Source organism: Ipomoea triloba, chromosome 1 (assembly GCF_003576645.1).
Source record: "Ipomoea triloba cultivar NCNSP0323 chromosome 1, ASM357664v1".
In the NCBI taxonomy this organism is placed as follows: Eukaryota; Viridiplantae; Streptophyta; class Magnoliopsida; order Solanales; family Convolvulaceae; genus Ipomoea; species Ipomoea triloba.
The window spans coordinates 36,228,447-36,251,061 of NC_044916.1; the positions used below are offsets into that span (position 1 = coordinate 36,228,447).

Consider the following 22,615-nt stretch of genomic DNA (forward strand, 5'->3'; position numbering starts at 1 on the left):
CATTCAAACAAAACTTCAATAATAACATTATTGATATTGTTGTTATTGTTATTATATATTATTTTTGACCCAAAGCTTAGAGAATCAAACTCAATGTTTTGCTATTGATGAGTGTTGCTGACAGCTATGCAAGTATACAAAATAAAGTTACGTTCTTGTTATTAGCTTTAATTTTTGGCATAATGAAAAAAGTTTAATCTTGACAATTAGTATTATAATAGATCAAATCTTGTGCAATTGTTAGTCACAGTAAGTATTCAGAGGGATTGTTGGGCACCTTGATCCCCAAAATTATACTCTCTCTCTCTCTCCCTCTATATATCCATGACAAAGCACACCACATTGTGTAATATAATTCTCTTATTATTAATATATGGATCTTTCATTTTTATTTTTATTTTTTATTTTTGTTTTTGCATGGGCAGCTGTCATGAGTGTGGGGTTCTTAATTGGTTTTGGTTTTTGTTGATAGAATACGACAGTATTAGGTCTATATTTGGAAGTGGTAGATCAATTTATTAATATTAAAATAAGATTTATTTATATGTTTATGATATTATTCTTTGCTAAAATTTGAACAAAAATTGGATAACCACTTTGATTTTTGCCTTACCCTAATCATGTAACTTGTTTTGTTAGTTTGATGTTAAGCCCCACATGCAGATCAGTCCTGTTGCATACATATATTCTTCAATCATTCTTCAGAATGGAAAGTTAGTTAATCATCATCTATCATTAAATCCTTTCATAGCAGCCCCTCTTCCTCATTTCTCAATAATCTATTTTTTCATTTACGATAAAGCCTGCAACTACTGTTCAAATATGCAATTTGGTCCGTTTGGATGAAGCCCACAATTTCAAACCGGTCAATAAACAACTTCTGAGGAGGTCAAATTTGTAAACTTATAGTTACCAAATGAACTGCTCCACCAATTCAACTAGGATTGTCCCAACAATCAATAATTGCACACTGCTATAATTTTTTTTTTGGGGGGGGGGGTGGGAGGGAGTGTAAAAAGTCAAGTCTCGAACTTATGACATGGATATATATAATTTTTGTGGTTCATTCAAAAATAATACAGATTAATATGAGATCTCTTGTGTTGAGTCTCGAACTTATGAGATGGATAGGATAAAATCCTTTGGTAGGATTCTTACTTCTTAGTTTGGCATTTATGTATTCAGGTTGTCCCCAACCTTATAGGCAGGAATTTAACAAAAGAAGACTAATGAAGAAGATTAAGAAAAAGATGAAACATAATCTTCACAAATCTAATGTTTTTAGCATTTACAATCCCCCCCCCCCCCCGCCCTCCTCTTCTCCCTGCCCCAACCCACCAATCATCTCCTTCTCTTTTCCACTGCAGCAACAGAGAATGAAAATATACTGACTGAAATACCACTTTTCATTGCCAGTTTCTTCCCTTCACACCATCTGCCAAGAAACACAGGCATAAGTCAAAAACAAAATTTGTTTTTTTGGGTTTTTTCAATTAGGCTTTAAGGGAATTACTGTGAATTGAAGCAGTATTTGGAACAAAATGGCAGGTTATAACTCACCACATTTCTTAGAAGCAGCTTTGCCAGAAGATTTCAAGAAACCAAAATGCTTCCCAAGAACAGATTTGCCCTGAAATAGTAAAACTAGCTAATTGCTTACAGAGTACTTAGACATACAAGATACAAAAACAATCATATACGGAAAAACAGAGAAGATGGTCAGATCAAGAACCTTAAAATGTGTCTCAGAGATGCCAGGAACATGTTCCTTTGAAGGCCTGTCATTATATAAACTTGCATTTTCCTGAGAAAACAAAAAACAAAACAAAAATGTAAACTATCCAACTGGAGATCAAGAAACTGATGATTTTACCAATTAAGATTGATATTTGATTGAACTTACCACGGGGAAGTTGGTGGTAGGGGAGCTAGCAGTATCATCAAGATAATAACTCTGATTTTTACCCCCTCTTTGCTCCTCACTTTTCTTTTTCTTCTGCTTTCCCTTTCTGAGCTCAAAAGCTGAAGAATAGCACACATAATCAGACTGAACATAGCATTCTTCAACGTCGTGGAAATGCGGCGGCCCTGAGGATGCATCAGAGACCATAGACAAGTCCTCATCTTCACCGGAAAACGCCACCTTCCCGCCATAAACTCCGGCCCCGGTGGCATTACTGTTGTATTGATCTGCAGAGTTGTTGGTGTGTTGGTCCAAATACATTGTCCACCCGGATTCGCAGCCACTGCTGTATTCATCAGAGCCTGATATGTTCATTCTTCTGGTTTTTACTGTGTTTAATATTTTGGAGAGTATGTAGTGAAAGAAGCAGAATTCAAGAAGAGGATTGAATTGAAGTGAGATGAGATGAAGAGGAGAATGGTGAAGGGTTGTGTATTTATAAGAGGGGGGAGAGGGGTGTATAAAACCAAAAGTAGCACATTCGAATCCTAGACTGGTTTTGTCCTTTGCTTTATCCTTTGGCTTTAGTTTTTATATCTCTTTTGTGAAGAATCAAAAATTGCCAGTTGGCTTGGCCATGGTGGAGAAGGGGATTTTTTTTTTCTTTTTAATTAATTTCTCAAATACCCTTAAGTATTGTAGTGTTGTATTATACATCTACTAATTTAAAATAGGTATATCTTCTAGAGGCTCTATGGACCATTCTAAAAAAATGATTGATTTTGTCTAATATGCCATGTGCAAATTAGACGATCTATCACCATATTTGTGATTGTAAGTTTTTGATAAACTATCTTACTTATAGCTAATATTACAAAATTATTTTCTTACGCTATTCAAAAAGTTAAAATAAAGTGTTTAAGGAATCAAACTCTTATCATCGACCAGACCCAAGTACCCAACCTTAAATATCATTGATAAAATTGTCATTAATATTTGGCATTTGCAATACATTTTAAAAAAATGATGAAAGGGTCACAAGTTCAATTCAATTCACAATCTCTAGACCAAATATACTTTATAAAGGATACATTTGAGAGATTGAATGGTCGAAATGGTTCACAAGTCCCATTCAGTCACATTATTACTGTATTAATTGCTTTAGTAGCACTAAAAAGTCTAAAAGGTCACGTACTAATAAATAGAAGCTTTGGTATGTCCACTTTTTTCCTTTGCAATTACTTCTATTTGACAAGGAAAATAAAATTTCATTTCTTCATTTTCATGTGTATACTTTATACATGCACTCCACTAGCCATAAATGCATGTTTCATGAAATATAATAGTTCTGAAAATTTGTGCTACTGCAGCCTGCCCCCATCCATTATGGATACTGGGACATCATAGTACAACAACTTGTGAGAAACGAGTCAACATATTGTTGTCCTATCTTCTGGTTATTGTATGAAACTAAGAATTGAGTACCATTAGTAGCAGCAAACATGGAAATGTAAAAGCATGGTTTAATGCAAATTGGCTCAATGAATCCTCTAGATATTGACTTGGGAGCTCTCAACCGCAAATCATGTACAATTGAAATATTACTAGTAGTACCTAACAACATTTAAGAATTATTCTCGAAACTTAAACTGTAAAGTCGATTTAGTGTCAAATATATAGCCAGATCAGTGTTACACTACAAAGAAAAGAAACCATGTGTCTTCCAAAAATATATATAAGATTATGATTTGATTATACTACAAGAATGTCATTATCTAACATAATAATAAGCTAACAAAGGTTACAAACAACATAAAAGGATAACATCAGTTATGGGACTTCAACAAAAAGAGTGTTGCAACTTAAAATTTCTTCAACAATGAAGATTTTATCCTCCATGTTGGGCTCAAAGAAACACCAAATTTCAACCCAGGAGAGAGATGCAGTGCCAAAAATGTTGTCTGGCAAAGAGAATTATGGATATATGATGAAGTTCACACTAGAGTTGATGAGTCATCTGGTCCCAGGCTCTATTTTCTGTGTGCACATGCACATTTTAATTTTATTTTCTATAATTATATAAACGTTTCAACATTGTAAACATTTTTATTTGTATAATTTATACTTACAAATGTTAATCATCTTTACGATTATCAGTATCACTCCATGTAATAACTACCCAAACGGACCATGCTGCACACCCCTACATTATCTATCACTCACAAACAATCACTTTTTGTTTATATGGCATTGCATATTTGGGTAATTATTGCATGTTTATAATATGATATTTTGCTATATCACTAGTTGTTTGTGACTGACAATTGTAATTGTAATTAGCATTATTGTTCCTAACCAAGCATGCAATTGTCACATTAAGGAGGGGCTGCCTATGAGTTACAAATGTAGATGTACGTAACATGGTGTAATGAATAATTTATTGGAGGAAAAAATTGTGACCACTCCTTATTTTTAAGTAAATTAATGCAAGGGTAAAGGTTAAAGGGAGGAAGGGGGGAGGGATCAAGAGTAGTAATACACTAATACTCCTTTCAAACTACCTATATATTTGTTGTAAGGAAAATGTTATTTTCTCTCATGATTTTTTACTCCAATTTAAACTTTTTCTTCATCATGATATAACTAACTCACCACTAATTAATAAATAAATTTAACTAACTAATTAATCACTTGATGACACTTCAAGAGGAGAAATATATTTATAGAGAAAATATATGAGAGGTTTCTAACAACGCTCTTTTTGTAATTTACATGCTACTTGAGTAAAATTAATTAATTAAATTTAGTTTTTCCTTTAATTTTTTTGTTTGTTTTCTTTAATTCTCAACCCAACTTTACATTATGGGCTTTCGAGCCTTGTCTTTTTTAATGACCCACAAACTAGCTATCAAATAAACATGTTTTAAAATTTTTTATTTCAGAATCATAAAAAGTCTTTGAGCGTCATTTCTCGATTGGTATGCCATAGACCACCTTGTAATGTGTATCTAAGTCCATATTCACAATTTTAAAATTCTATATTCATAATATTCATAATTTCATAACTTTATATTCAATAGTATAACACAATTTCTATATAACAAAATTGTGAATATGGGTTTGAATAACATGTACTATCTAGAAAGTGCTATGCAAATTAAGCCTGATATAAATGGTACTTCAATTAATTTCCTTGACTCTATTACAATTCAATATATGTTCATAACTACTTTCTCAACCTATTAAAACATAAAGAATCAATGTGACCTCAACAGAAGCTTGAACCCACAACCTCCATATAAGGGAGCAACTTGGGTATCCCCTCCCTATTTTCCCAAAAAAAAAAAAAAACCTACTATTAAATACCCATCCATCCGTTATCTCTACACATTATCCTACACTACTGTCCCATGAGCGTATCATTTAAGCTCCTTTTCCATAAATCTAAAGGACTGTTCTCCATGCGGTGGAGGATGATCTTTATCCCATGAGAGGAATAAATAAAAGCCTTCATCTTGTCACATTATATACCAGCATTAAATTATTAATGTATGTAGCAGCCGAATAAGGTTTCTGTATACTAGGCTAGGACATGATTAGTATTGTAGCTAGACGTTTTACAAATATAAATGTTCCCGTGTTCGGTGTACCCTAGAGCATTTCCCAATGCTTCCATTATTGCTCACAAGTACATTATATTAATAATTAAAACAAATATTAATTTGCTTTGTGCTAACAAATTAAAATTTATCCAAAACAAAAATACAGACTATATCTTCAGACGAAACATTGATAATAATGAGAAAATTAAAACAAACTAAGATTAACTTCAAGACAAATATTAAGGTCAACTTTAAGCATGTGTAAGATAAGTGATTGCATAGTGTCCTGAATTTTTAAACGTCCATGCACAGACATACTAAAGGTGGCCCTATGATACAAACAATATATTCATAGTTTCTTGCTTAAAGTAACATAAAAGAGACATACGACTTACTTGTGAATATATTATATGGGCGGGGATTTCATGGCGAAAGTTTGGTATCGCGGACCAGCCAGCCGGGGGGTCTGGGGCTACACCTGAACTCAACGTACGTACCATGCCACAAACATTAAAATACCTGAGCTATGTTACGTAGAAGAATACAAAACTAAAAAAAATTATAATACCAGATCAGAGGTCCAGAGCCCCGGCCTTGTACAAATTGAAGCTAAACTGCCACGTATCTATTTCACCTCAATCCGATTTTCTTAGAAACGCCTACATAGCAAAACAAGCTATTAGTTTATAAATATATTACATGACCAAATTAAATTTAAAATTACACTTTAATCTCCAAAACTTTCAGTCTAGCTTCCTGTATGGTGAAACTGAGACTTAGAAGAAATAGAGCGTCCAAGTTAGTAAAAATATAATATTCTCAAGTAAATAAATTACTGAAAGTTTGAGACTGAAAATTTAAAGCCTGGCCTGGCGAAGTGTTCAGAGTTCAGACCAAATACTCCGCTCCTAGACTATGTTGGTTTGGATATGATAATGCACGCCAGATGGAGAAAGTAAAAGAAAATGGAAATAACTTACTACTATACGTAGTAAAGTAAAGAAATATTAAATTGATTGGTTGGTAGAGATGGTGATGGGGTTCGGTCACATGCCACGCGTCGCCATAGCAGAGAATCACCAACACCAATCCCTTCAATCGGTCCCAGAAACTTACTGCTCACTCCAAGCAAAGCAAGAAATTTGAAAATGAATAAGAAAAGAATAAAAAAGCCAGTGCAGAAGGGAGGGGCAGTAGTGTAAATTGGAATATTATCCAAACAAGGCATGTATAGGTGTTGGCATGCATGGAGTCCAAGTTCACACGCGTTACGGTGGAAAAGGGTCCCTCTCTTCGGTGCGATGAGATGAGCGCCCACCGCTTGATTGGTAGCCTACCCCCCTACCCTCCTTTTGCATCATTCCCATTTCTACCCTGCATCATTTCATATTTTCTCCACAAACAAAATTATGATTTACCTAATTTAAAGTTTAAACCATCAACTTTAGAAAGAAATATTGTAAATATATGATACATGTTTAATTTTTTGCAAAAGTCTACAATGCTCGTCAGATATGTTTCTTGTACTGAATTCAATCATGTATATTTTTAAAATTATACAAGTTACGATTAATTTTTGTCTCATAATATAAGTAAAGTATATACAGTTATATCGAACGCATAGCATACAAGATACTTGTATGATTGACGCTTTAAAATTTTTTCTTAAATTTTTGTAATAATTTGATTGGAACAGCCTATACCTAATTATCATATTGAAAATTAAGTTAGATTTTGATTGATTGTTATGTATAGGTTGGTTGTAACTTGTAATAAAATTAAACAATGGGGGAGGGGATGGTATTGTTGATTTGTAGATGGTATCACCGAACGGGAGGGGGGGTGATAAGTGTAAGCATGCATGTATAAACCCACATGTCCCGTTTCTTTAAGGTTCTCAAACACGTACCTGCCAGAGTAGATTTCCAAGTGTCAATTCTTGGTCTCATGTTGCCTCTTTCTTATTGGCTCAGCATCTCCTCTTATACCACGCCCAGCCCCCACAAACTCATTCAGACAACCTCCAACCAGAGCCTACAACTCAATTACCTTTTTTCCTCTCTTCCTCCTCGGCTTCTCTGTTCTGCGACCTGCAACGGTTCTGTGCTGCAGGTGGGGAGCTTCGAGAGGGAGTGTGATAAAGAAAGAAAGAAAGAAAGAAAAGAGATTTGGAAAAGGAAAAATACCCTTTTCAGCCAAAATGATGCAAACACTGAATCCGTATTCCACCACTGCAAAAACAGCTGAAATCATGGCTAGGTATAGGCCTATAGCCCCCAAGCCTGAGGCGTCTGGGAGTGGGAGTGGGAGTCCCTCCTCGCCGGAGAATTCTAATGCTTTGCCGCAGAGCATTAGGAAATCTCCTTACCTTAGAAATATATGGCCTCAGTTGCAGGCAAGGCCTACGAGGACTAGGAAGAGAGGGAGGTCTGCACTTGCGCCACCACCTCTGAAGAGAGCCAGGGCTTGTTTGCAGGGGCTTTCTCCTCCTTATCATGTAATGGCCTCCCCTGCCAAATCCTGGTCTTTACAAGGCTTTACTCATAATCCAAATGGGTTCCCCCAGATTCCAATACTCCCGCTCAAATGTGGGGTGGATAATCCGGTTTCTACTATTGCAAACTCCATCACCCTTCCTTTTCTTGCCCGTAACTCACCACCCTCCATCCCGGCCAAACCTCTGGAACCAACATCTCCACATAACGGTGCAGAAAACTCTAGAGCTGAGAGGGGCATAGATTTGAACATGGCGGCTGAAGTTCCTGAAGAAATTGATTTCATGTCAAAATTCCAAAGACCCGCGGTTATCACCCCACGGCCTGTTCGTCCAGTCGGCTCCAACATTTACATAGGATGTATCACCAAGGATGATCGCCAACCCGAGAAAAAACTGCCCAAAAAACCAGAGGAGGTGGAGAATGAAGTCGAGACAGAGGTGTTGCCAGCGGTTATTTCCGACTCCAACCACAAAGTCCGGCTGGCCAATTCTGCTTATAAAGAAATGGTGGGCCAGCCGGAATGTCGCTGGCTTGATTACACGGCGTACGGCGGCGACGGAAAGGAGGGCGGCAGCACTGCATGCAAGAGGATCTGCGGGGAGGTGATTCTTCAGTTCTTGGATTCCTGTGATGTGCCACTGTCATCAGATAGATTCACATGCTGGGTGAGGATAGAATGGAGAAGCAATGACAAGAAGAATTCAGTAAGGGCCCTCTGTGATGCTGTGAAGTTGGCTTGCCAGTCCAAGGACTACCTGTTTCAATGGAGGTTCCACACCAAAGAACACTCCTCAGAATCTGCCTCCAACATCAAAACTACTCAAGTTTAAATCCTAAATATCTTCATCCAAACTACATCTCAACCTTTTCTGCATAATACCAGGAGTGTACATAAAATAGTAGTAGAAAAGCAGTAGTTTTTTAAATAGTCCTGGGAAAATTAGGGAGCCTCGGTTGAACTTTCAAGTAGTAGACCTGCGGTTCTGTAATTAGTAATGGAATTAAAATTTTGCATGTAACTACTGTTTCTCTTCCATTTCTGTTTTTCATCAACATTTTGTTTTTTTTTAAACCAATTCTTTTGAATAACGACCATTAGTCCACACTCCACAGATTGACCGGCCATACTATTCTTGTTTACTATCTACAAGAAGTTGATGTTAAGAGGGATAAATTTCAGATATTGGTTGCAATAATATGATGAAGACATGATACAATGCAATACTGTGCTTACTGTCTGACGTAGTGACGTGCAACATCTCACTACGTGGGCAATTAAAGCGGCTAGCAGCTGGACGATGTTAAAATTCCTAGGACTCTGCAGGCCCCCTCCATTCGAAGTTATCTGTCTGCATATGATTTACGGCTGCAAACAAAGCCCCAATAAATGTTAGAGAGGAAAAATGCATATGGTGGGTGGGGCTACTGTCATTCGTCAACGATGCCGTGCTACCAAAGCCCATAGCAAATCATGTGACTGGGTTGATTTACTTTAGAATGCATAAAACCAATCACAAATTGACAAGACTAGGAAGGAAATATCAACGGAATTTCCCTTTTCTAGAAATTGGATTTTGACATCTTTCTCTACAAATATGCAGAGTTATATGGTTACCAGAATTAGGGATGATTGCTAAATAATTAGTTGATAGCATTAGCTGTAGAAAGCTGATTGGGTTAATGAGTTTGATTAATGAGTTTGATTAGTTGATAGCATTAGCTATAGAAAGATGTTTGGTATTTGATTAGTTGATAGCATTAGCTATAGAAAGATGTTTGGTAATTGATTAGTTGATAGCATTAGCTATAGAAAGATGTTTGGTAAATTAGCTAATAGCTGATTATATGTAAAATGACTTTCTCAAAAAGTTTATGAAGAATGAATTTGATTAGTTGATAGCATTAGCTATAGAAAGATGTTTGGTATTTGATTAGTTGATAGCATTAGCTATAGAAAGATGTTTGGTAATTGATTAGTTGATAGCATTAGCTATAGAAAGATGTTTGGTAAATTAGCTAATAGCTGATTATATGTAAAATGACTTTCTCAAAAAGTTTATGAAGAAAGTTACCTAAGCAGCTTTTTGAATTTTAGTATTTTAGAGCAATAAGATGTTACAAAAAGTTAATTAATCAAACACTTATATTAAATGTTTAACTAAGTCATACAGTTAATAGTGGTCAAATAAGTTAAAATTGGCTAATAAACTAACTATGTTACCAAACAGTGGTCAAATAAGCTAAAATTGACTAATAAACTAACTATGTTACCAAACAGGACCTAATAAAGATTGAATCTATATCAGGAATGAACAATCAAAAGGATATTTGAGGTCCAAACAGTTTGGTAGTGCATGAACATTGTGAAAAAGTAAGGGTTTATTTGAGTTGAACCAGAACCGTGAATTTCAAAAGTCCAATTACCAGAAAGCTAAGAGTAAACCAAATCTGTGAAATCACATACTTTTGTGTAGACAGAAAATTTACTTTCCACTTCCCAACTTTCCCAGAACCTTGTTGAGTTGCTGTAGCAGGTGAATAGATTATAACCTGAAGTGTTCATAAACTGGAAAAAAGTTACAACCTAAAAATATGAAGACAACTGGTCCAACTTTGAATAGAAGGTAGAAGTAAACAGCCAGCTATGCATTTTAATAATGTTTGCTTGGTTTCATGCATACATAAATGTGACATGTCGCCCGTAAGGGCAACCTGAGTGGTAAGACCAAGACGCTCGCGGTCGTGAGGTCCTGAGTTCGAAACCGTCTGCCACCCGGGTTTGAGCCGGTCTGCTATGGGCAACCTAGGCTGGTTAACCTCCTTGTGGTCCTTTGCCGGCTAGGATCACAGGGCGAGGGTTTACTCACATACTCGGAAGAGGAGTGGGGTTTGCCTCGATAAACCCAATAAATGTGACATGTCAATATTCAGCTATAAAGCTTCACAAATAAAAGGTCCATGCAAACCAAAATTCAAAGTATGTAGGGTCTACGGTACTAGATGAACAGCTAAGTATAGCGACTCATCTTTTATTTTATTTATTTATTTTTTATGAATTAGATTTCCCAACTTTCTCAGTATATACTTAACTTCATGAACAGAACTCTAAGACCATGAAAAGTTAAACCAAGTCTGCCTAGCGTTTACACCCACGCCATTTCCGAAAATAAGAAGTCCAAACCTAATCTAGTTATATAAATCAAAATATTATCCTATCATAATCTAATTATAGAAAGATCCTCTTTAGTTGTGTGCTTCTAGACACATAAATCCATTTATAAGTCCAAAAAACATAAACAATGTTCAATATTTAGATCTACACCCAACTTATATTCCGGCGCACAAAGAGCTCAAACTTAATCTAGTTATATAAATCAAAATCTGATCCTATCATTACCTACATGCAGGAAGATCCTCTTTAGTTACCTTTAAAAATCAAATTAAAAATCATATTGATCTAATCATATACAATTTAAACAATACCTAAATGCTGTATACAATTTTAACCAAAATGATTTACAATTTAAAAAGTTTCGCTGACCCTCCGGCTTTTTAATCGTCTCATTTTCTAAGCTATACATTTCTACAAACATATAAACTTCAATATGGGTTGTCCTCCCATAAATGTACCAGAGCTAATATAAACTTCAAAACTAGGGATAAAATTGAATCGACCAATCAATGAATGGTGAGAGAGCGTACTCTGCGGCGGCGGTGTTCCTAGGGTATTCCCAAGATCATGCCGGAATCGCCATCGCTATGCCCTATCCGAATTCTGAATCTCTTCAGTTTTCTCGGTTCTTCTGTAATGTTGATCTGAGCGGGAAAAATTGGACAGTTGTTTATATACGGGTGGAGAATAAAGCAACAGAGCTTTCGAGCTCGTTCTTTTGTTTCATATTGGGCCCACGCGTTACCCAATCCCAAATACACGGAATAATGACGGTTAGAACGATAAATGGGCCAAAAAAATTGTATTTTGACAAACATGAATTTTCGGAAAATCATTAAATTTTTGGGCCTGAAACTTCCCATCTTGGAAAATTTTATTAAGGATGATGGTTTATATTGCAACTTGGACTATAAATAAATACTTTTTTTTTTTTTTAATGCTGCCTCCCTTTTCTCTCTAAAATCAAAAGCCTTTCTCTGCTCAATTTTGGCTTCCACCGCCGGCCTCCAGTCGGAGCTCTAATGGAGCTTTGAGCCGGCGGTTTTGGTCACCTTCTATGTTTGCTCTCGCTCTTCTTCCGCCCCGACCACCGTCGCAGCTCCGTCCGCCTCCGACCACCGCCACATATCTTCTTTCTTCCATTGTCTCTCCCTTTGAATAAAATAATAATAGGTAGGCATTGGGGTTTGTGTTGGTAGTCTTGAACTCCCAACCCTACTTTGACTTTACCCACTTTTTATTTTCTCTATTATTGTGTTTTCCTCTCGTTACTTTCACGAGCTTTTTATTTTCATTAGCATAAATCGTTTAGTTTGGTTTCGACAAGTGTTGATCTTATCCTGGGCGAGCAAAAAAGAATGATGACGAAGACTCAGATCTTGGATGAAGCTTTAAGCTCCGTGAAGGAACATAGCTTCATAGTTATGAAACAGTCTGTGATTCAAGTTTTCTATAGCATAGTTAGAAAAATTGTTTCTATGTCTGACTGTAAGGAATGGTTTACCATTTCATTGATCATTGATGTAAACGTTTTATGTTATGAATTAATGGAATAGCTATGTTTACCTTTAAAAAAAAACTTTTTTTTCTAAAGAAAATAAATATTTTTTTAATATATAAAAAATATGATATTAAGAAAAGGAACCGCCAAATACCTTGTGGTCTAGTGGCATCCGGTGTCCCGGTTAACACTCTTTGTGCTTCATTAGGTTGAGAAAGTAGCTATGAACAAATATTACATTGTAACCGAGCCAGCAGTACTAAAAAAAAAAAAAAGAAAAAAAAAAAGAAAAGGAACCCTTGCACTTAATATAAGAACTATTATACTCACAATCTTAATCTGTTACAATTCAGTATCTGACAACCTCCCATATGAGAGAGTAATTTGACAACCTCCCATATGAGAGAGTAACTTGGTGTCACTCGATCACAAGATTATTAACAAGATTATTAACAGTAGTTTAAACAATTACTAGTTGTCCATTTGATGTATGAGTTACTAATCTAGTATATATACCCTGCTAATATAAGAAGTAAGGGGTACACTCTAAATTTGTATTAAACATCAGCAACACTACAATCACCTAGTTCACTCTCAATTATCACGGTTAACTTTTTAATATTAAATCTCATTAAAGATATCATTCTTTAAAAAATTGTATATTCAAAAATAATTCTATCATTTTCCTCGTTTGTTTTGTTAGGTTAGATAGCATTGAACAACTATAAAACAATTGAAGAGTTGTGAAAATCTAGGAAAAATAATGTTCTGGCTTCTGTTGGAATGATTAGTGACATATTGATACTAAGTACCAAATGAATCTAAATTGTCACTAAGGAATCATTGTTGATTTATTCAGTGACATATTAATACTAAGTACCAAATGAATCTAAATTGTGACTAACGAATCATTGTTGATTGCACAATGAATATTTAATACAGCTGCACTATTACTATATACTAAACTTGCAACAATATTTGAAAGTGTAACTTGTCTAATAAATTGTACCAAAAAGATTGTGTGTAACCAATTTAATTCAGAAGGTGTTAACAAACACTAAACTCTTGAATATAAAGAATCGTATTTCACCCGATTGGTAATTTGGATAATGGGTTAATACAACTGCACTAGTTGACCAAACACTTTCTGTGCCAGCCGGTTTGGATGTTGGAAGGTTCGAAAAGAACAGACAGCAAACCTTGGGATTTTCCGAACCCGTTTTGTTGCCATTGAACCTGCCATTTGTATTCCCATACACATAGTTAACGTCGAGACTTAGTCCTTCTCGAACATTTCTCTGTGTCTTGTCTCTACCTTGGCCACATTCTTGTCCATAGCCCTAAACCACTTAAGCTCCCCTAATTTCCCCACCACAACGCCATTCTTCACAGCTCTCCAAGACTTGAGATCTATCGGACATGCCTAAAGAGGATTATTACCTCAGCGACCATCCGACAACGTCAACGGATGATGTTAAGGTTGAAGAAGACGATGATCAAACACTTGCCAGGCTCCAACAGGCCTGCTCCGATCTCAAGATTCTTCTGGAAGCTTCGGCAAACGTGAAGGCCAGTTTAGGAGAGATTGACAAGAAATTCGACGCCATGCAAGAAAATCTAATCACGGCGTCGAAAAGAGTGGCGCCTTTACAGTCTCTCTCCATCGCTAACAAAGCCTTGGACGCGAGAATAAACCGCGCGATCTCCCCATCCCTGGCGCTCCTCGACAGCTTCAAGCTCTCCGAGTCTCTGCAGCGCGGGCTTCTCGATTTATCTGCCAAGATCTCCGGCGAGAAATCGGGGAAGAAGCGGCTGAGGAAGCTGATCAAGTACATGGAGTGCGTGGACAGCCTGAACGAGGCGATAAAGTCCATTAGCCAAGAGTGCGAGCCGGCGATCCAGAAATTGCAGGAAGTGGTGGAGTTTCTGAGCAGGACTAAAGCTACGGATCAGTACAGGACGGTCAGATTGAGGGAGACTTTGGTTACTCTGAAAGCTCTTTGCGAGAAAGAGGTGGATGCCATGAAGTTTGATGGATTGCTTGATGAAGCGTTGATCAATCTGCAGGATGAGTATGAGAGCTTGTTGCATAAGCTGAAGCACCAGAACATCACAGGGGGAGTACAGGATGATTATGGGGAGGAGGAAGTAGTTGACTTGGGAAGTGAACTGGAAATTGAAGTTCTCAGGAGAATTTCTGAGACCCTGGCTGCCAATGATTGCTTGGATATATGCATTGATATTTTTGTAAAGGTAAGAGTAATTATTTTAAGGAAAATTTGTATTTTTGATCATCCAGTTATACTCGCGGTACAGTTCCCTGAGTTTAATATCACCTCATCTGAGGCTCGAACACACCCCTTCCATATGGGAATGCAAACGAGTGCTACTAGACCACAAGGTGTTGGCAGTTCTCTGCGTTATTTATGTACAAAGTGACGAGTTTTGTTAGGAAGTTAGGACCAAAATTGGCACTTTATTAAGTGACATATTGGTGACAGATCAGAAATAGCCCTCAAGGGACTAAATCTCCACTTCCAGTATATAACTCATAGATCAAATCTGTGACACGGGTATAATTGAAGTTCTAAAAAATGCAAATTTCCTTTATATTAATTGCATATTATCAGGAGAATATTCTTAAACTTGCTTTTGATTGACATTTTTTTCTTGTTAACAGGTAAGATATAAAAGAGCAGCCAAGACACTGATGAGATTAAACCCTGATTACCTGAAAACCTACATTCCTGAAGACATTGATGAGATGGAGTGGGAGAGCCTGGAGATGGCAATAGGCCTTTGGATCCAACACTTTGAACTTGCTGTCAAAAATGTGTTTGTATCAGAAAAGAGACTGTGCAGCCAAGTTCTTGGGACCATTGTGGATGGAGCAATATGGGCAGAATGCTTTGTGAAGATTGCAGACAAGATAATGGCAGTCTTTTTCAGGTTTGGAGAAGGAGTAGCAAGAAGCAGGAAAGAACCCCAGAAGCTTTTCAAGCTGTTAGACATGTTTGAATCACTAGAGAATCTGAAACCAGAACTCTCAGAGATTTTTGAAGGTGAACCTGGAGCAGGCATCTTTTTCAGATTCAGAGAGCTTGAAAAGCTTTTAGTCCACTCTTCCACCAAAGTTTTCTGGGAACTTGGCCTTCAAATTGAAGGAAGCCATGATGTTTTGCCTCCTCAAGATGGCTCAGTGCCAAAACTTGTTCGTTACGCGATTAACTACCTCAAATACCTTGCAACTGAAGCATACAGTGCAACAATGGCTGAAGTACTCAGAACAGAACAGATGTGGAAATCCGGGGTCCTTTCGAAGCCAGAAACAGATGAAAATCTACTGAGAGATGCAGTTTCCAATGTCATGGAAGCAATTCAGAGGAACGTTGAAACTAAGAAATCAAGTTACAAGGACAAAGTGCTTCCCCACATATTTTCCATGAACACTTACTGGTACATTTACATGAGGACTAGAAACTGTGAACTTGGGGTGTTATTAGGGGAGCAGTATATGAGAAAGAGGTACAAAGTTGTTGCAGAAGAGTCAGCTTATCAGTATCAGAAGCAAGCTTGGGGGAGTCTCATCAAATTTCTGGAAACAGAAGAGCTGAAGAGAGTTAACAAGGAGGGCATAGGAGCAATGGCAAGAGGGAGGATGGAAGCTTTCATGAAAAAATTTGAGGATATTTCACAGAGACATAAGAGCTCTTACAGAATCCCAGATGCAGATTTGAGAGAGCAAATCAGAGAGGCCACTGTGGACCTTGTTGTGCCTGCATATTCAGAGTTTTTGAACAGTTTCTCATATCTTCTACAGGTGAAGGCCTACATGTCTCCTGAGTCTTTACAAGGACTGCTGGAACAGATCTTTGAGGATGACAATCAGATGGCAGGTGGAAGATTGAGGCGACGAGAATCTAGAGAGCGCTTTGAAGGAAAGAAATCATCATTTTCTGTTGAGCAATCTTATGAGAATCAAGAATTTTGATGACCCAAATCTCATATCAGTGGAAGTTGTCAAAATCATATATCAGGGATTCAGGGTAGTACTATTAGACAACCACCATAGTGCATGGCATTGGTCAAAAATTAAAGCCAGAATCTTTATGGAATTTGTGGTTGTTTTATGGTATGAATAATGTGTACAAGATGATGTTCTTAGAGTTATGAACTTTGTGTTTAGTGATTTGAGGTGAAAAGATTTGATCTTTAAGGAGATTTGTGTTGTTTTGTCTTGACCCATAACACATTCAGCTTATTTTCATAACACATGAGAATTGAACTTGAATCATCACACTTTGAACATCTCAATCCCTTGATACAAAACAAGAAAGGCAAGGCAAAGTAAACAACCAATATGCATATGTAGATTATGATGTTGCAGTAATTGATGGACAGGTACATTGATGGAAAATGCCAAAATCCAAAGTTTTAAATAATAAAGCTTGACCCCATTTCTCAGCAGATGAAGAAACAGCGTTCGAATTAGGATTCTGCAGCAACCTCTGTCACCACAGGAGCTGAATTCTTCTCATGGTCTCCCTCAAGCTGGCTCAAGTTTCCCTTCTCCTTGATGAGTTGAAGATGGTGGTGCTTGCAGTAGAGGCGGCCCTCGTGTGCAATGTAGTTGGACGGGCTGATAACGCAGCCTCCATGGGTGCACTTGAAGCAGCTCTTGTGGTATGCACTCCCATTAACAGAAACCTATCAAGTTACCATTCCAACCAATCATGATTTGGCCACAGAACAAGGCATTTGATGTCGAAAACTCAGGCATTCGAATTGGCTTTACCTTTTCGGTTGGATACACCGTGTTCTTGCACCCCACACATTTCTCCCTTGTTCCACCAAACATACTTGATGCTTTAGCTGCCAGTGGTTTCTGTTTCAAATGGGGTTAACACTTAACATTAACCTATGAATACTGTCTTTTCAGTTTTCACAGCCATGATTCAATCAATGTCTTACCTCACTGAGGTCTGGCTTCTCTGGCTTCACAATCTTTGGTGTCCCTGAAGATATTTGTCCAGATAAAATTTTTTTAACTCTAGATATTTATCAAGGTAAAAATAAAAATTTAGCTCTAGATATTTCTCTACCTTCAAAGCTTTTGTCCAGACTCCCAGTTCTCTTGAAGAGCTGATCAAAGTGAGGCCTGCAATACAGAACTCCCTCAAAGGAGTTGTAATTCCCAAGCTGCAAATTAAACAAACAAACACATCAAGGCTAAAAACCATGGAACATGAAGATCCAATTCACAACAAGAAACTAAAGAACTGATAAAATTTCAAACCAAAAAGTTCAAGATCAAAACCAAGAATCAGAAGGTGAAAGCTAAGTGAACCTTGAGAGTGCCTTTGCAGTGGTGGCATCTGAAACAGGCTTTGTGGTAGACTCTATTATCTGCAGTTAACTTGTCCACCAGATACACAGTCTTGTCACAGGCCATGCACTTCTGTGTGGTTCCTGCGAACGACGCCATGTCTTCGAATTTCTCAAGAAAAATTAGATAGTTATGGTTGTCTGCAACAATATCTCTTCTTCAATTCTCTTCTGGTTTCTGCACCAGAAATGAGCTATGGAAGATAAAGAGAGTGGGGAGATAAGGGAGGGAGGGAGGGAGAGAGTATGGGAGTGCAGTGGTTGGATGAAACCAAATGCAGAAATATAACTAATTGAAAGAATGAAATGGACACATTCACAATTATTATCCCCAGCTTGAAAGCACCACCCTACCCATCTTAGACCTTTTCTTTTCCTATATCTACCTGCATTATTTTCATTTATTTGATATTTGAAATAATTATTGATATATAAAATAATAATATAAAAAAAAAGCATTTATTCCATTTTCTGGGAATAAAATATTTTCCCCCAACTCTGAAAGAAAACTTTAAAAGTAAGAAACTTTGGTATGTATGGGGAGAATCAAGAACATCTGTAAGAAGAAAGGCTCATAATTGTTCCTTGCAAACTCACCAAAAGTGCACATGCGTTGTTACTTTCTTTTCACAAATTGAATTGATACCCTACTGATAGAGTTCTGTGTCATCATCACAATGGAATTGAGGAAAAAAAAAAGAGTAGAAATATAGGATAGGCATCTTAGATAGATATTCCTGGGATATGATGTTTGAGGGACAACTAACGTCGTGTTTTTCTTCATTAAAAATGTTTTTAAAAAACATGGAATATAAAGTGGAGGACCATTTACAGTAATGTTTATATGGTTTGCAGATCTAAATGCCAGTGAATCAAATTCAAAAGAAGTGGGGCATAAGGGAACATGCAAAACTGGTCAGAAGTTTTCAAATTTGATATGCTTCATAGTATATGTACTGCTCGCACCAGTAAATAATCATAGGCTCGAAAATTAGATTTCAAAATAATTTGAATAACATCGGGTTTTTGATCAAGGCAATCAACGGCTAGCCAATTCATACGAAACAACGAAGATACAGCTAAGGAAATTTTGGAAAATAGGGTATTATTTAGGTTGAAAAAATTACAAATCCTCCTTTTGGATATTTATACATTATTGACATACACAGGAATTAAAGAATTACTAGTTCAAGTCACAATCTCACTATAGCAGTGATGAAACATGGATCTCTGTTTAAATGAGTTTTTATTGTTCCTGTCTGGGTACTAATCAAATTGACAATAAAAAATTATGAAAAAAAAAAAATTAAAAATCTTTGTTCTTTTAGAGAGTTGTTGAGAGCCCTTAATGATTCAACCATCAAATACTTAGCTGGCAATCTATCTTGGTCCACTATAATTAATATTAGTACCCACAATCGAAGGAGAAAAGTGTAAGAACATTTTTTAAAACATAGTAGGTAGTTTGATTAGTATGGAAATGAGAGAGTTTTTGTGCTTTGTTCACTGCCCAGAGAAAATGTTGCAGAGGGAGGGTGCTTGCATCGAAAAGGAGTTAGTGTATTTATTTGATTTATGGAAAAATATAGGATCACTGTTGAATGTCAGTTTTAAGTAAAACTTGTCTTACGGTCTTAGTCAATAAAGAATCATAAGAAGATAAATTAACATAGGTTGTCCATAGTTGACACATATTATATATGTGTGTCTGTGCGCGCGCATTATATATGTGTGTCACCTAACATATTACTAGTTTGATCTTTTAATTCGCTTATTATCATTCAAAAGAATTTCAATACATGCGAGATGGACTTGATTGGATATCTACATGTCGAATTAAAATTGTTATCCCTAAATACGCATTTTCGATTAGTCCAAACCTGATAAAAGTCAAAGGGTAATTTGAGAAATGCAGAATGATAGTTATATTTAATTTTAGAAAGAAGACACAATTTTGGGACAAACTAAAAAGGAAAATAAGACAGATAAAATAGGACGGAGGAAGTATATGAGTAATATGATGGCATAAGCATGCTAACAATATTAAATGTCATTAATGACACTAGGAGTAGAGCTGCCATTGCAACACAACATGATTACTGTAATGACTCCTCGCATTTTAAGAATAAATCCATATAAGTAATAAGTTTTCACGTTATATTCGGATTCCACATCTTTCACTCCGTATTATTAATTTACTATTTTAGCTGTGAATAATTGTATTTGAAGGTCAATTGAACACTTAAATTAATAATATTACTGACTATACACAATATAATCACGTATTGTTTGAATTTTATAATATATTTTATCATGACCTTTCACATCATTAATTAATACATGAATTGACTAAAGTCTTTAGTCAAATTTGTCTCCTTTAATTTCTCGTGTGACTTAGATTTATTGGGCTTAAAAAAAAGATTAATTGGGCTGGGTTGCTGTGTTTTGTTATGTATTGATGAATTTGGGCTCGCTGCCTTTGCCCAACACTGAACTTATAAACCTGCATTGTTGGGGAAGTATTAGTATGCTAATTATCATGTAGTGTCATGATACAATAATTATACTATGGACCCAAGCCCATTTTGCGTGATGGGTATCACAATTTACATGTTGAAGGCAAATTATTGTATGAACCATGGTCCACACAGCTGGACTATGATAAAATGTATATTTTTAATGTACTAAATGTACATTATTTTTGTACTGAATGTATATTATTTTTATACTATAAAAATAATGTACATTCAATACACAAATAATGTACATCTCCTGAATATAATGTACATTATTTTTATACTGAATGTACATTATTTTTATATTGAATGTGCATTATTTGATAGTATGGTCCACACAGCTGTGTGGACTATGGTCCACACAATAATGATTGCATACTGAATGTCCACAATTCAAATTGTGAATATTTAATATATAAATTGTGAATATTCAATATTAAAACTGTGTATTTTGAATTCGGTCGTGACTGGATGTGTGAAACTTGTAATTGGGTTAAGAAAATATTATATATATGTTGAGACATCAGAAGTCGGAGAACGGCATCAGTATGGTAAGTAGCTGTCGAAACTAACTTTATAAGTCGTCGGACTTCGAGAAGCAGAGACTTCCAGCATGGCCGTTTACTTCCAGCAAATTAAGCATGCCATGACTTCGATCTCATCAATGCTATCAAGCAGAGAGATTAAGAACATAAACTAAACTATTCTGTATAGTACGTATAATAAGTTTCCGGACATTACCCGATAAACACGGCATCTTGTGTTCTTTAGCTTCAATTAATCTCTTCTAGATGTCGAGATAACAGCTGGATGGGCGGGAGATGACTGCTTCTAGATGGCTTAGCTTCAGCAGTAGATGTAGATCAGAGCAAAAATGACAGTGCATGTCATTTTCCCTCTGACCCACCATTCACAAGATCGACCTGAGCTCATTAATTGATGGAACCAGATTAAGGATTAACGAGAATGTTAAGATAGTCTGGACCACTGGACGACAGTCCACAGTACGTTGTATTAGGTTTAATTACCAAACCTCTCATGGGTAGCTCAGTTGATTCATGGTGATAATAAATTGTAGAAAAAAAAACGTTAAATCAAGCCTGGCATTAGCAATGTGAAGGTTTCACCCTTTTGTGAGGGCCACTTCTTGTGCGGATCCTTCTACATAATGGACTAAATCATTATAATTTATCTCTCTACCGTCTTGTTGAGCGAGATTGAGAGATTTTGGTGCAAGAAATTTTACTTTTGTAGACAAGGTTTAATTACCATAATGAGATGGGTGCTTAATTAAACTACCTTAATTAATGACAATTTTTTTTTGAGACATTAATTAATGGCAAGTTTGAACTAGTGTGATTAATGGTCAAGCCGTTAGCCGTCTGACTTAATCACGCACGATCTATCAGTGCAGATATGCATAAGGGAAATTTCAACCCTCGATCTTTATCTGTGAATTTGATAATTGTATGAGTTATTGGATAAATTTTTAAAAACTTCAGAATGCATGGCACTTAAATTCAAAATCACGTGTTTATGTTTTATTAAATAATTTGTTTTCTTATTTTATGTTTTGGTTTGTGGTGTTCGGTCCACCAATTATCTATCTCCAGCTAGCAGCCTACACGGTGTGAATGATGATGATCCTTTCAAGTGCAAAATTGTCCTGGTCGGAGGAAGTTTAATTTGAATATTTTTGTTTTTTTTTTTTAATTTTATTATAATTGTGCATGTATGTATATATTCATAGCATATCTGAGCAGTATAGCTCACTTTTTTTGAATTTCATCAACTTATCATTTAACAAGCTGACAAACAAATTCATAATGGGCAGTTGGTGTTTGGTAAGTCTTTAATTTGTTATAAAAGACTCCGTGCATTACAAAATCTTGAAATAATAAATTCCATATATATCAATATTTTAAGACAATTGTTACATTATAAAAAATTAAGACAATTTTAAAATATTATTTTTTAAAAATTTATGGGAAAAAAAGTTGAAGGCTTAATTTTTTTATTAGTATAATTTCTTTCAATC

At 36.1% G+C, this 22,615-nt stretch overlaps 4 protein-coding genes and 1 long non-coding RNA gene across 5 annotated transcripts; 2 read left to right on the top strand and 3 right to left on the bottom strand.

The window, feature by feature from the left end:
- Positions 1-1,310: 1,310 nt before the first annotated feature.
- LOC116022775 lies at positions 1,311-2,448 on the bottom strand. Its single transcript, XM_031263644.1, has 4 exons — positions 1,904-2,448; positions 1,733-1,804; positions 1,561-1,630; positions 1,311-1,435 (listed from the first exon to the last, which is right to left on the bottom strand). The coding sequence occupies exons 1-4, from the start codon at positions 2,276-2,278 to the stop codon at positions 1,407-1,409; spliced, it is 546 nt and encodes a 181-aa protein (XP_031119504.1). The 5' UTR covers positions 2,279-2,448; the 3' UTR covers positions 1,311-1,406.
- A 5,257-nt stretch (positions 2,449-7,705) lies between these two features.
- Positions 7,706-8,833, top strand: LOC116013223. Its single transcript, XM_031252870.1, has one exon. The coding sequence runs from the start codon at positions 7,706-7,708 to the stop codon at positions 8,831-8,833; it is 1,128 nt and encodes a 375-aa protein (XP_031108730.1).
- A 418-nt stretch (positions 8,834-9,251) lies between these two features.
- On the bottom strand, positions 9,252-11,843 carry LOC116022916. Its single transcript, XR_004099315.1, has 3 exons — positions 11,706-11,843; positions 10,468-10,553; positions 9,252-9,369 (listed from the first exon to the last, which is right to left on the bottom strand). It is a non-coding gene; the product is annotated as an uncharacterized LOC116022916 (long non-coding RNA).
- A 1,843-nt stretch (positions 11,844-13,686) lies between these two features.
- Positions 13,687-16,892, top strand: LOC116022089 (exocyst complex component EXO70A1-like). The gene is made up of 2 exons (XM_031262652.1): positions 13,687-14,929; positions 15,357-16,892. Exons 1-2 carry the CDS (start codon positions 14,096-14,098, stop codon positions 16,665-16,667), a joined length of 2,145 nt encoding a protein of 714 aa, XP_031118512.1. The 5' UTR covers positions 13,687-14,095; the 3' UTR covers positions 16,668-16,892.
- An 84-nt stretch (positions 16,893-16,976) lies between these two features.
- Positions 16,977-18,376, bottom strand: LOC116022756 (LIM domain-containing protein WLIM1-like). Its single transcript, XM_031263620.1, has 5 exons — positions 18,024-18,376; positions 17,779-17,875; positions 17,648-17,691; positions 17,472-17,561; positions 16,977-17,383 (listed from the first exon to the last, which is right to left on the bottom strand). The coding sequence occupies exons 1-5, from the start codon at positions 18,159-18,161 to the stop codon at positions 17,165-17,167; spliced, it is 588 nt and encodes a 195-aa protein (XP_031119480.1). The 5' UTR covers positions 18,162-18,376; the 3' UTR covers positions 16,977-17,164.
- Between the last annotated feature and the right edge of the window lie 4,239 nt (positions 18,377-22,615).